Consider the following 12,837-nt stretch of genomic DNA (forward strand, 5'->3'; position numbering starts at 1 on the left):
AAATTAACTGCAAGGCTAAAAAATCATGGGGAGAAAGCCATGAGTTCTGTGCTTTGCTTTCTTCTCCTCTGGAATTCCGCCGCTCTCCTTGGTAGGTGAACTTGGTCCTGGCTGGGTTTCCCGTTGATCTTCTGGGGGAGGGGCCCGTTGTAGTGATTCTCAAGCGTCTTTGCCCCAGGCGGAGTTGCACCGCCCTTACCCGGGGCCGTGCTGAGTAATCCGCTGGGGTTCGCTTTCGGGAGCTTTTGTTCCCTGAGCGCTTTCCGTAGAGTCCGGTGGACGGGAATAAAGATGGCGGCCTCCCGGTCTCCGGCCCGGAGGAGCCGAGAGCCCGGGGCCCCACTCCTCAGTGCGCCCTCAGAGAACAGCGCCCAAAGACTCCCGCCACTCTGGCCTCCGGCCACGCTCCGAGCTGACCGAGCCTGAGACCGGTTCAAGGCAACCCCGAGCTGAGAGTCACTCCTCGGCTCTGTCTCTGCAGCCGGCTTCCCCGTTCTAATACCGGTAAGCTCTGCGACACTCAGACACCCCCGATCCTTCTGCGACCCTGCGGGACCTGAGGCCGCGCTGACCCGGCCTGGGCTTCCAGTTAAGCCTCTGGAGCGATGTCCCTCAGCGGAACAGACTTTTAAAAGTCCTGATTTTGCTCCGTTGCTCCGCCGCTCGCCGGGAGCCGGCCCCTCCCCCCGCGGTCTATCTTCCCGTCGCTTTGGATTCACTTCTCCGCCAGTCCTACCTTGCAGAAAGTGGTTGATTTTCTGTTTCTGGAATTGCTGTTCTTCTTCTCTTCAATTTCCCGTTGGATTTGTAGGTGTTTACAATCTTTAGATAAGCTATTTAGCTGATCTCCCGCTACCCGAAGTAGTCTCAGCCTGCTACTTCTCCGCCATCTTGACTCCTCCTCCTAATTCTGCATTTTTTACTGCCAGTATATCCTTTAGGATTTTGTACTCTTCTCTTTCCAGATGGTTTGTATTCTTCTTATACCAATCATGAAGTGCCTTACATAATGAATAATTTCATCTACATTTATCTTAAAATTCATGTTAAATTATTACAAACAGGGGAGCATTTTGTCCATTCTTTACAGTAACTCCAGAGACTTGTAATTCAATGTTTAACATAAAATACAATTATTGAATTATGAGTGAAGTGAATAAATAGTAAAATCTTGAAATGTTTTGAAAACAGACTTAATTAAAATAATGAAATTGGCAGCTTGGACTATATGGAAAGAAATAAGTCACAGAAAAAGAGCAAAAGTAAAATCCTAATAGTAAAAGAAGCAGAAGCTGGCACTTATGCAGTTCTTAATTATTATTATGAGCCAGATATTTTTCTCATTTTATCTGTAGAAGTACATGACTGTGTTTAAAGGGGATTTCCCAAGTGAGTAAATAGTGGAACTTGGATTTGGAATCAAGACATTTGACTCAAGCAACTGTGTTCTTGGCCGAGAAAAGTAATTATTTTGCTAGATTAATAGTGATCCCAGATAAAATATCAAGATTGTAAAATATAAACTGACAAAATATAAAAAATTCTTAGAAGAGCAATATTTTCATTAAAAGGTAATAAAAATGTAAAACGTGGCTTGTGATAAAAAAAAGTCTATGAACATAATAAGATATAATTTTTTCCTATTAACCAAGACAGAGAAGATAGTATCACAAAATAACCTTTTTCTGTTTTTCTGTATGTTCATCAGCTTTCCTGCAGATTAATCATCAACCTTGAAATTATGACCATACTTGTATATCAAAAACAGTTGTATGGATACACATATGCAAATTTACTGATAGAATGTTTCTAAAAATACACATAAAAAGACAAAAGTATTTATTTCTGTAGAGTAGGATGAGAGATTCAATAATTTGAAGACAGGTTTTAATTTTCTTCTCTAATTCTTCCTTGTACTTTGAAGAATTAATGATAATCATGAATTATTCTATAATAAAATATAGTTACTTAATGGACACAAAATATTGACAGACTTTTTAATAAATATCAGTAGTAGCGATACTCTCTAACAGTTGAGGCAGTAGTAGAATACTTGGGAAATTAAATTATTTGTGAGAGTATAAATTGGAAGCAACATCAATCTCTCAGTGGACAAAGGATCAAATAAATGGCACTTAGAAAAATTTATACAATGTCACATAATTAAATAAACAAACTATGGAAAGTATAGTTATACAGGAAAAAGTATTATAATAATTTCAAGTCTAAATCGAAACACAAAATTATACATAGTGATTTCAATGACAAACTATACATGCTATGAACAAGAACTTGAAAGAGACAACTCATACTATATTCAAAATTATGGAATATTTTTCAAATGACATTTTTAGAAGAATTATCCTGGGAAGTCAGGGTAAAAAGGAATATATATAAGAAAAAAACATATTTAGATTATAGGCATTTTTAGGAATTTTAAACCACATTGAATTCATATGCACATACACTCAATATTCTAATGAGTTCAGTTTAAGACTGTAGTAAAGATAGCAAACAGTAGATTTCCTGAGTTATTTCTACCTCAACGTTCCCCAGACATTTGTTATATAATGACCATCAGTGAAACTGACATTGAGCACAACAGATATAAGTAAAAGACTGTCAAAATAGATTCTTGTAAAGCATATTTAAACCAAGATACCGATGGGGTCAGAGATGAAGGGATCAGGGACCCAAAAATTAATGAACTGAACTAAGAATATTATCTTCAGGAAGGATTCTCCAATAATATGAGTGCTTAATTATAATAGGATAGTGTTTTTTAGACTTCAAAGCACATAGATAAAATGTACAAAACATGAAGTATATGTGTGTGTATGTGAGCATAAAAAAATCTTTTTTTTTTTTAATTCTTAGGGAAACTCAGGGTAAGGTAGGGCAAGTATTTGAATCCATTTTTCATATGAAGGCTAAATTTCAAGGCAGTTAAGTCACTTGCCCAAGGAAAGTACAAATTCTGCTATGCTTAATCTTGATAGGAATCAAAATTTTTAAAAGACATTTAATTTTTATTCCTCAAATACAAAGGCTTTTATGAAATGCAGTTAATTTCTGAATCGACAGATGGATCTGGGAGAGGCTTGAACTTCTGCAGATTCACAAAATTAATAGAGGATAAAAAACAGCTGGAGGTAACATAACATGGAACAAAAAGAAGGAATTCAGAGATCAGTCCACTGGCCTTCCCCTGATACCACTTCTTTTCTTCTCTTTGCAGATTAAACATTTTACCTGTCACTAGCATGGCATTGAATAGCAGTGTGACTGAATTCATTCTGTTTGGGTTGACACAGGATGCAGGAAAGCAGAAAGCAATATTTGGGGTTTTCCTGATGTTTTACCTTGCCACACTGTTGGGGAACTTTCTCATTGTAGTGACTATTAAAACAAGCAGGACCCTTGGGAGTCCCATGTACTTCTTCCTATTGCATCTGTCCTTTGCTGATGCCTGCTTCTCTACAACTATAGCCCCCAGATTGACTGTGGATGCCCTTTCTCAGAAGAGGACCATTTCCTACAATGAATGCATGACTCAAGTGTTTGCAGCCCACTTCTTTGGGTGCATGGGAATCTTTGTGCTCATCCTCATGGCTTTTGATCGCTATGTAGCCATTTGTAAGCCCTTGCGATACACAACCATCATGAGCCGCCATGTCTGCCGTGTGCTAGTGATTCTGGGCTGGGTGGGATCCTGTATCCACTCTTCAGCACAAATTTTCCTGGCTTTGAGATTGCCTTTCTGTGGCCCCAATGTGATTGACCACTATTTCTGTGACTTGCAGCCCTTATTGAAACTTGCCTGCATGGACACTTATGTGATAAACTTGCTAGTTGTTTCCAACAGTGGAGCCATATGCATGGTGAGTTTCATAATTCTACTTATCTCCTACGTTGTCATCTTGTACTCTCTGAGAAACCACAGTGTAGAAGGAAGGCGAAAAGCTCTTTCCACCTGCACCTCCCATTTTATTGTGGTTGTCCTATTTTTTGGTCCATGTATATTCATGTACACACGCCCAGCAACCACATTTCCAATAGATAAAATGGTGGCTGTGTTTTACACAATTGGGACACCCTTGCTCAACCTTCTGATCTATACACTGAGGAATGCGGAAGTGAAAAATGCCATGAAAAAGTTATGGTGTAGCCAGGTATGATTCTGTTGATACACGGTATTCAGGGATTCTATTGTATATTTCCTTAACAGTTTGGTTTTGCTTCGTGGACAGGAAATATAAAATACTCTCTTTGGGGGGGCGGAATTAATAAATTTTAATTAAACTAATATTTTGTATATTTGTTTTAATATCAATAAATAATTAGAAATATATGTTCCTTATTCTGAGAGGATTGCAATAGAATAGGATTACCTACAATCCATAACCATCTTGAACAATATATAATGGCCCTTAGTTGAATGCTATTGATATCTGATCATGTTTACATGATAATTTATCTTACTGTACAAATTTGTCTTCAGAAGGAAATGTACTGACTCATGACAGAATGAACGTGTGTGTGTGTGTGTGTGTGCGCACACCAATTCCTTTTCTAGACTTTATTCTAGTCTTTATGAATGTGGTCATAAAAACTAACCCATCTGGGTCTGGAACTTAGAGAGTAGAGGTTGCCATCTTGAGAACATGGGACTTGGAGAAGGTGCTCTGAGAAAATTCTGCTCTGGAATTTGTACATGAACCTGCTTCACTAGGAAATCTACATGGATAAACCCTCAAACTCCAATCATAGCTAGAAATCTCAGTGAAAACCTGGACTGTCACTGGAGAACCTTGAAACATTCTGTGAATCGTGAGAGAAAGAGAGTCTCATACTTGGCAGTGATGGGTGGTATCAGCCATCAGCTGCCTTTTGGTGAGGTCCTTCCCGTAGCTCTTCAAAGGGAGAGGGGAGAGACAGTGAGGGTGTTTGGCAGCAGGAATATGCAGAAGGGAGGATAAAGGGTACAAAGGAGACTAGAGAACCATGTACAGCGAAGACCAAGAAAAGGTAAAAGTGAAGTGGGAACTTTGTGCAGGTTGGGAAAAGAAGCTTTGCCTTTCTTACATTTTGAGAATCATTTCTAGGTATATCAACATTTGCAGGAAAAGAAAAAAGTTTCAGAGTATCTCTAGATTATTGACCTAGTATAGCTTAGCTTCCTTGGCTGCCATAATTGTTCAGATATCAGGAGAAAGCTTTTTGTTGTTGTTGTCGTTGTTGTTCCTAATAGTTTCACAAAATCAAAATTCAGATTCTTTGGGAGAACCCAGGATTGGAAAGCCTACTTTAGAGCTTTCCAGTTTTGGTCTTTTGGTTTTATATGAGAATGTTTGAAACTATGTCTTTTCATTTTTTAATATAACCCACTTGATATGTGTAATACTTACCTACCACTACCAGGACCACATTGTAATCTCATAATCAAGCACTGTCATATGATGCTCTTTCAGTTCCTGGGTTTATAGTTCCCATCAAATTGGCACCATGAAGTTTTAGTTTAGGTGATAGAGGCTAATGAGAAAAGAATACAATGAATTTCATTAATATGTGAAAAATTTCTGCCAATGGAAGACACAGTGTTATCATGTCCCAACAAAGATTTCCAGAATTCTTAGGTAAGAAGTGGTGGTGAAATACATATTTAATGAGAGAATCAGATTTAATCAGAGAATAAATGAGAATGTTTGAGAAGTACTTGTTTACACTCACGTAAAGGATACATTTTTATGGACCAAAGTTTGTCTAAGTAAACCTTATCTGTGAATGGGGACTATTTCAAAGTAAATTGGGTGGAGATTGCCACTAGGAGGTAGTCATGAGAAAAGGGGAAAAGGAATCACTCTAAGCACTGGAAAAGGAGAAATGAAAAGAAGTCTGAAAATCAATCTTTGGTCAGGGGAAAATAAAAAGAAATAGGTAAAATAACCCCATAAGAGATCCAACAGAGTTCTTATAAAACCCTTTCATGATTTCAGTGGTGAGGGGAGCCACATCCAGGTCCCCTCATTTCTACATTCAGGTGGAGTCTTCTTGTGCAGCTGTGGCTGTCCTAGTGCTCACCTGATATCTTTCCTTTCTCAAAGGGCTCCAAGTACTACAGTGCCAGTCATTCTATATTGAAAACAATGTTTCATATATTTTGTGCAGCTTTTAGTTACTTACAGCAATAGGGAACTCCAGTGACTGCATTACGTCCAGAAATTTAAGACACTACATTTTCTTTAAATGAATCAGTTTTGTTTTTATTTTTTAAAATAATTATTAGTTATGGAAAATGGAAACAAGTGCATTTCCTTGCTTAAAAAATAAGATAATATTACAAGGAAGTATTTAATTCACTTTAAATATCACTTTTCCTTACATCTTATCTGCCATGTCCCCATTCCTAGTTTAACCAGATTTAAAATGTATTTTTAGCTTATTTTGCATCCTTTTCCTCTTTGTTTTTAATGTCTCCCATACACATAAAAATCTTTTGGAATTTTTTTTATTCACTTTGTTAGATAGGTTCTAATTATTTTTTCCAAATTGATAGTCATTTATCTTAATATAACTTATTTGCATGTAACTAACACTTTCAAACTCATCATATGTTAAATTACCAAATATATACAATTGAATATCTTTGCTTGATACTGTGTTCTATTAACATATTTGTTTATTCTATGGGCATACACTATTTAAAAATATTGCTAAAGCTTTATGATATATTTGCTGTTTTTTCTTCTCCCCTGTCCCCCCCACCCCCCCACACAAAAAACCTTTGACAATTGTCAACTATATACTTAACAATGTGGAGTTTAGAATCATTTTTGGTTTCCATAAAAATCTCCTCCAGAGATTTTGATTAGGAATTCACTCTATGTGTCAATTACTTGGGAAAAATTAACAACTTTAAAATGGGAGTTCTTCTCATTATGAATTGTATAACTTACTTGATTCAGTTGTTGCACACCTTTTGTGAAAATGTTTGGTGTTTTTCATGAAGATTGTTCATGTTTTTGTTATGTCTCTTAGTCTTATTGTTTTTGTGAAGGAGATTTATTTCTTTTTATAATTGTTTTATTCTTACATTTGGAAGTATGTGGATTTTTGATTATGCTGATTTTTGACTAAACTCTTTTAATAAACACTATAATCTGTCAGCTGGTTGTTTTGGTTTGGTGAACTAGATGAACACACCAGCCAGTAATGAGTTGTGTTGTTTGATGTTTGGTTCCGGTTGTTATATTTCCTTCTACTCTTATCTCATTAGTTGACACAGAATGTCCAAAGTGACAGGCTGTTGGACTGAATTTATCTGAAAATTTGTAAATTTGTTTAATCCAATAATCGTTGAACATGAAGTTTTATAAACATAATCAGTTATCATTATATTGAAGTCATTAAGACTTACATAAAATATGAATACCTGATTTCTCCTGAAAATCTGAGTCTGGAACAGATTTGGATATATGCTCCTCATAAGGCAACAACACACCAGAGATGAGTCTTCGCAGACTCTTAAAACGGACAAGATTTACTCCCTTTCTACAGGGAACAAATGTTTTAAAATTTTTCTTAAATGTCTTTGCGTAGTTTTGGCTCTATTCAATTTTTAAAATCTCCTTGAACTCTGTAAGCATGTGAGTTTGAGAACTTGGCCTTAAAGCTCTTAGTAAAATATATAATGATAGCAGCTATAAAAGGTGGCCTCTCTTATTCCTGAATTTAATGGATCTCTCTTAGAATTGAGTGTGACATTCCTTTAGGTTTCTGGAATATACCTCTGATCAAATTAAAGAAACTCATTTTACTTTTAGTTTAGTCTGTTTTAATTATAATTGGATGAAATTTTATCAAATCCCATTTTGGCATCTCAGAAATAGCCCTTCTATTTAACAATGTAATTTGTTTATCAGAAAATCTTGGTAACAGGAATCAACAAACTAAGGTTTGTGTTGGAAAGCGGAATATGTAAAAAAAATTTCCAAGCCTTATCTGCTAAAATGTATTTAATGGGAAATAGAGGTAAGCTATTACCTGAGAACTAATGTAATCCTCTATGAAAAGATTTGAACAAACTGGCAGTTGACCTTATATTCTAGGATGGCACAGTCACAAAAAGCTCTCAATAATAGAATGAGAAATATGAAGCTAAAGCTAGCATCACACTATTCCTTTGATGGACTTTTATCAAGTTCTAAAATCTTACATATTACACAGATATAAAGACATGGACCTCATTTTGAGGTCCTTCCCAGTTCAGGAATCCAGTGTTTACATTATGTGATAAAATAAAGATCATCCCAAGGGTTGTCAAAAGACCCAAGTCATCACACTGTTATTAATTTTTTCTTCTGTATTGATACATGGAAAAAAACCCTTAAAATATAAAAAGAAGTATTTTACTGTGAAATATTTTCCAATGCTGTTGTAAATTTCCTTCTACAATCAAAAATTAAAGGACAAATAGAAGTTAGCTGCAAACGCTTTTCCCCTATTTCCCCAACTCCCTTATACACAAAAGTTAGTGTCAGTCAGCATTTATGAAGACTCCTTGAGGCTTGGTCATTTTTAAGAGACAATAGCAACATTCATGCTCTTTGTGTTTTCAGGGAGTGTCGGTGGTCTTGGCACTACATAAGCCGACCCTGTGTGCATTTCTGATCTTGCTTCTTGCCACTCTCTTCCTGGACCATTATGTTCCCGGTCTTCCACAGTTCCTTGAAAATACCACAGTAGTCCTGCTTTAGAGTGTCCCTTTCCAGAATATAGACCCCGCTAATCCTCATACGGCTGTTTCCTCCTGATCACATTTGTTTTTTTATTGGTGCTCATCATCATTAAATATATTGATTACTATGTTTCAGCACTTTTCCTCAGGAAATCTCAACAGAATTCAAAATCAGCTGAAGTGGTACCTGATAATAGAATCTTCTTCTGCCTATCCAACATGAAGTACCCTCCATAAAATAATCAGAGCCCTCCACTTCCATCGATGCTGTTCTAATGATTGCTCTCTGCCTTTTGTTTATTTAGTTTTTATTTAAATTCAATTAGCCCACATATATTACATCACTTGTTTCAGATGTAGAGTTCAGTAATTCATCATTTGCCTGTAACTCCCAGTGCTCATCACATCACATGCCCTCCTTAATGCCATCATCCATTTATCCCATTCCTATCCCCACCTCCCTTCCAGCAACCCTCAGTTTCTTCCCTGTAGTTAAGAGTCTTTCAGGATTTGTCTCCCTCTCTGATTTCTTCCCATTCCATTTTCTCTCTCTTCCCCTATGGTCCTCTGTGATGGTTTTTACATTCGTCTTATGAATGAAACCATATGATAATTGTTTTTCTCTGACTGACTTGTTTCACTCAGCCTAATACCCTCCAATTCCATCCAAGTTGATGTAAACGGTAAGATTCTATCTTTTTGATGGCTTAGTAATATTCCATTATTTATATATACCACACCTTCTTTATCCATTCATTTGTTTATTGATGTCTCAGGTCATTTCATAGTTTGGCTATTGTGGACATTGCAGCTATAAATATTGGGGTCAGGTGCTGCTTTGGATCACTACGTTTGTAACTTTGGTGAAAATACCTAGTAACACAATATTTGGGTCATAGGGTAGCTCTACTTTTAACTTCTTGAGGAATCTCCAAACTATTTTCCAGAGTGGCTGCACCAGCTTCCATCCCACCAACAGTGTAAGAGGGTTGTCCTATCTCTGCATCCTTACCAACATTTGTTGTTTCTTGAATTGTTATTTTAAGCCATTCTGAGTGGTGTGAGGTGGTATCTCATTGTGTTTTTGAGTTGCATTTCCCTGATGCTATGTGATGGAGCATTTTTTATGTGTCTGTTGGCCATTTGTATGTCTTCTTTGTAGAAATGTCGGTTCATATCTCTGCCCATCTCTTGACTGGATTGCTTCTTTTTGGGTGTTGAGTTTGAGAAGTTCTTTATAGATCTTGGCTACTAGCCTTTTATCTGATAAGACATTTGCAAATATCTTCTCCCATTCTGTAGGTTGCTTTTTAGTTTTATTGATTCCTTTGCTGTGGAGAAGCTTTTATCTTGATGAAGTCAGAATAGTTCATTTTCCCCTTTATTTCCCTTGCCTTCAGAGAATGGATGCTGAAATTCTCCACAGGATACTAGCCAATAGGATTGAATGGTATGTTAAAAGGATTATTCACCAGGACCAAGTAGGGTTTACTCTTGTACTGCAGGGTGACTCAACATCCATGATACATGTGATACATCACATTAATAAAAGAATGGACAATAATGATATGACCCCCTCAGTTGATGCAGAGAAAGCATTTAACAACATTCAGCATCTTTTCATGGTTGTTGGTTTTTTAATATTTATTGACTGTCTCCTTTTTTCATCCAACCATCTAAATTAGGCTATCTCCAGGGACAAGTTTCTTGCATTCTATAATCATTTAACAGAACTTTATGGAAACTTTTTTTTTAAAGATTTTATTTATTTATTTGACAGAGAGAAATCACAAGTAGGCAGAGAGGCAAGCAGAGAGAGAGGAGGAAGCAGGCTCCCTGCCAAGCAGAGAGCCCGATGCGGGGCTCGATCCCAGGACCCTGGGATCATGACCTGAGCCGAAGGCAGAGGCTTTAATCCACTGAGCCACCCAGGCACCCCAGAACTTTATGGAAACTTAATAGATGCCAATCATAAATAGACAAAAGTCTTTCTGTCAAGATGTCTGGTATATTAGAGAGATGGCAAGTAGCAAAAGTCAAATGATAAAGATGTAAAAGTAATTATACATTTGATCATTTTTACAATGGAAATAATGAGGTCACTTGCTTACAAAAGTCCTTCATTTCCCCAGTTTCCTCATGGCATTTTTCACCTCAGCATTCCTCAGGGTATAGATCAAGGGATTCAACATGGGTGTGATGATGGAATCAGACACAGCCATTGCTTTGTCTATGGGGTAAGTGGCCACAGGCCGCACATACAGGAAAATGCATGGCACAAAGAACAAGATGACCACAGTGAGATGGGAGCCACAGGTGGAGAGGACTTTGCACTGCCCTTCAGAGTTGCAAGACCTCAGGGAGCAGAGGATGACCACGTAGGAGGCGATGAGGATAAGGAAGATGGTCACACACATCACCCCATTGTTGAAGATGACTAAGAGACCCAGGGTATGTGTGTCCATGCAGGCCAGTTTCAACAAGGGAAACAAATCACATATAAAGTGGTCAGTGACATTAGGGCCACAGAAGGGTATTTGATACATGAAGAGAAGCTGTATTGTTGCATGGATAAACCCTCCCACCCAGATCCCTCCCAGCAACAGGCAGCATACCTGAGGGCTCATAATAATTGTGTAGTGCAGGGGCTTACAGATGGCCACGTAGCGGTCATAGGCCATAACAATGAGAAGGATGATCCCCACACCACCAAAGAAATGTTCCTTTTTTAATTTTTTTTTAAGATTTTATTTATTGGGGTGCCTGGGTGGCTCAGTGGGTTAAGCTACTGCATTCGGCTCAGGTCAGGGTCCTGGGATTAAGTCCCACATGGGGCTCTCTGCTCAGCAAGGAGCCTGCTTCCCTCTCTCTCTCTCTCTCTCTCTGCCTGCCTCTCCATCTACTTGTGATCTCTCTCTGTCAAAATAAAAAATAAAATGTCAAAATAAAAAAAAAGATTTTATTTATTTATTTGACACAGGGAGAGAGAGATCACAAGTAGTCAGAGAGGCAGGCAGAGAGGGAGGGGGAAGTAGGCTCCCTGCTGAGCAGAGAGCCTAATGTGGGGCTCAATCACAGGACCCCAAGATCATGACCTGAGCTGAAGGCAGAAGTTTAATCCACTGAGGCACCCAGGTGCCCTGAGCCACATGCTTCTTAACAGGCACTTTTCCTCCCTTCAACAAATCACTTTTTAAGACTCAAGAAATTATTCAGTGCCTATTGGTATCCCTGAGTAGCTCCACCACAGAAATGGAAAGCAACAACTGGTTCTTTAAAATAATTCCTAAACTGACAAGATTCTCTACCCTGCCATAGTCAAACTGACTTACAACAGTTCCTAGAGTTTCCTATTAGTTTCTTATTTGCTGTTGCCAATTTTTAATTTTTGTGTCTCATTCATAATCATTTTAGCACCTCCCTCACTGAGCTCTTGGTGTCCTTCAGACAGCCTCTCATTCCTTTATTTTGGTATTACCTCACTACTATGTCCTGGGTGAAATTCTAATTTTTTAGTACTTTTCCAGTGTTGAGCCTCGACTTATCCTTTTTTATATTCCAGCCTCCCAGGCAGGACATGACTATCAGATGACAGAAGGAAACCAGCAGTCTTTTATTCTTACTTGAATTTCCACTACTTCTAATTTTTAGAAACATTGACAACTTCTGTCATTTTTAGTAGTTAAATATTGTGTGTAATATTCCCCAGGAATTAGACTTTATGGAAGCAAGTGTAGTAGTTCAAAAATCAAAGTAGCAAAGGGATTCTTAGAAGTGCAGTTGCCCAGCATTGGGAAGGTCAAATTTTAGAGTTAACAGATTTTCAGCAGATTCAAAGAAGGTGGGCGGTTGAGAGATACACAACTGTTTTACAAACAGAAAAGTATTGTGAACTTTTAACACAAATTATCATATTCAGAGAATCTTTACACGTTTCTCTGTCAGGTATGTATTTTGCATTTTCTTGGAGAATTTTTTTTAAAGATTTTACTTATTTATTTGACAGAGATCACAAGTAGGCAGAGAAGCAGGCAGAGAGAGGAGAAAGTGTGTTCCTGCTGAGCAGAGAACCTGATGTGTAGCTCAATCCCAGGACCCTG

General features: G+C 37.7%; 2 protein-coding genes across 2 annotated transcripts; one reads left to right on the top strand and one right to left on the bottom strand.

The window, feature by feature from the left end:
- The first annotated feature begins 3,263 nt into the window (after positions 1–3,263).
- LOC125078582 (olfactory receptor 4C11-like) lies at positions 3,264–4,178 on the top strand. Its single transcript, XM_047691471.1, has one exon. The coding sequence runs from the start codon at positions 3,264–3,266 to the stop codon at positions 4,176–4,178; it is 915 nt and encodes a 304-aa protein (XP_047547427.1).
- Positions 4,179–10,381: 6,203 nt separating this feature from the next.
- On the bottom strand, positions 10,382–12,316 carry LOC125079820 (olfactory receptor 4C6-like). The gene is made up of 3 exons (XM_047693552.1): positions 12,257–12,316; positions 10,868–11,460; positions 10,382–10,409 (listed from the first exon to the last, which is right to left on the bottom strand). Exons 1-3 carry the CDS (start codon positions 12,314–12,316, stop codon positions 10,382–10,384), a joined length of 681 nt encoding a protein of 226 aa, XP_047549508.1.
- Between the last annotated feature and the right edge of the window lie 521 nt (positions 12,317–12,837).

The sequence above is a fragment of the Lutra lutra genome, chromosome 10, assembly GCF_902655055.1.
Source record: "Lutra lutra chromosome 10, mLutLut1.2, whole genome shotgun sequence".
Lineage (NCBI taxonomy): Eukaryota > Metazoa > Chordata > Mammalia > Carnivora > Mustelidae > Lutra > Lutra lutra.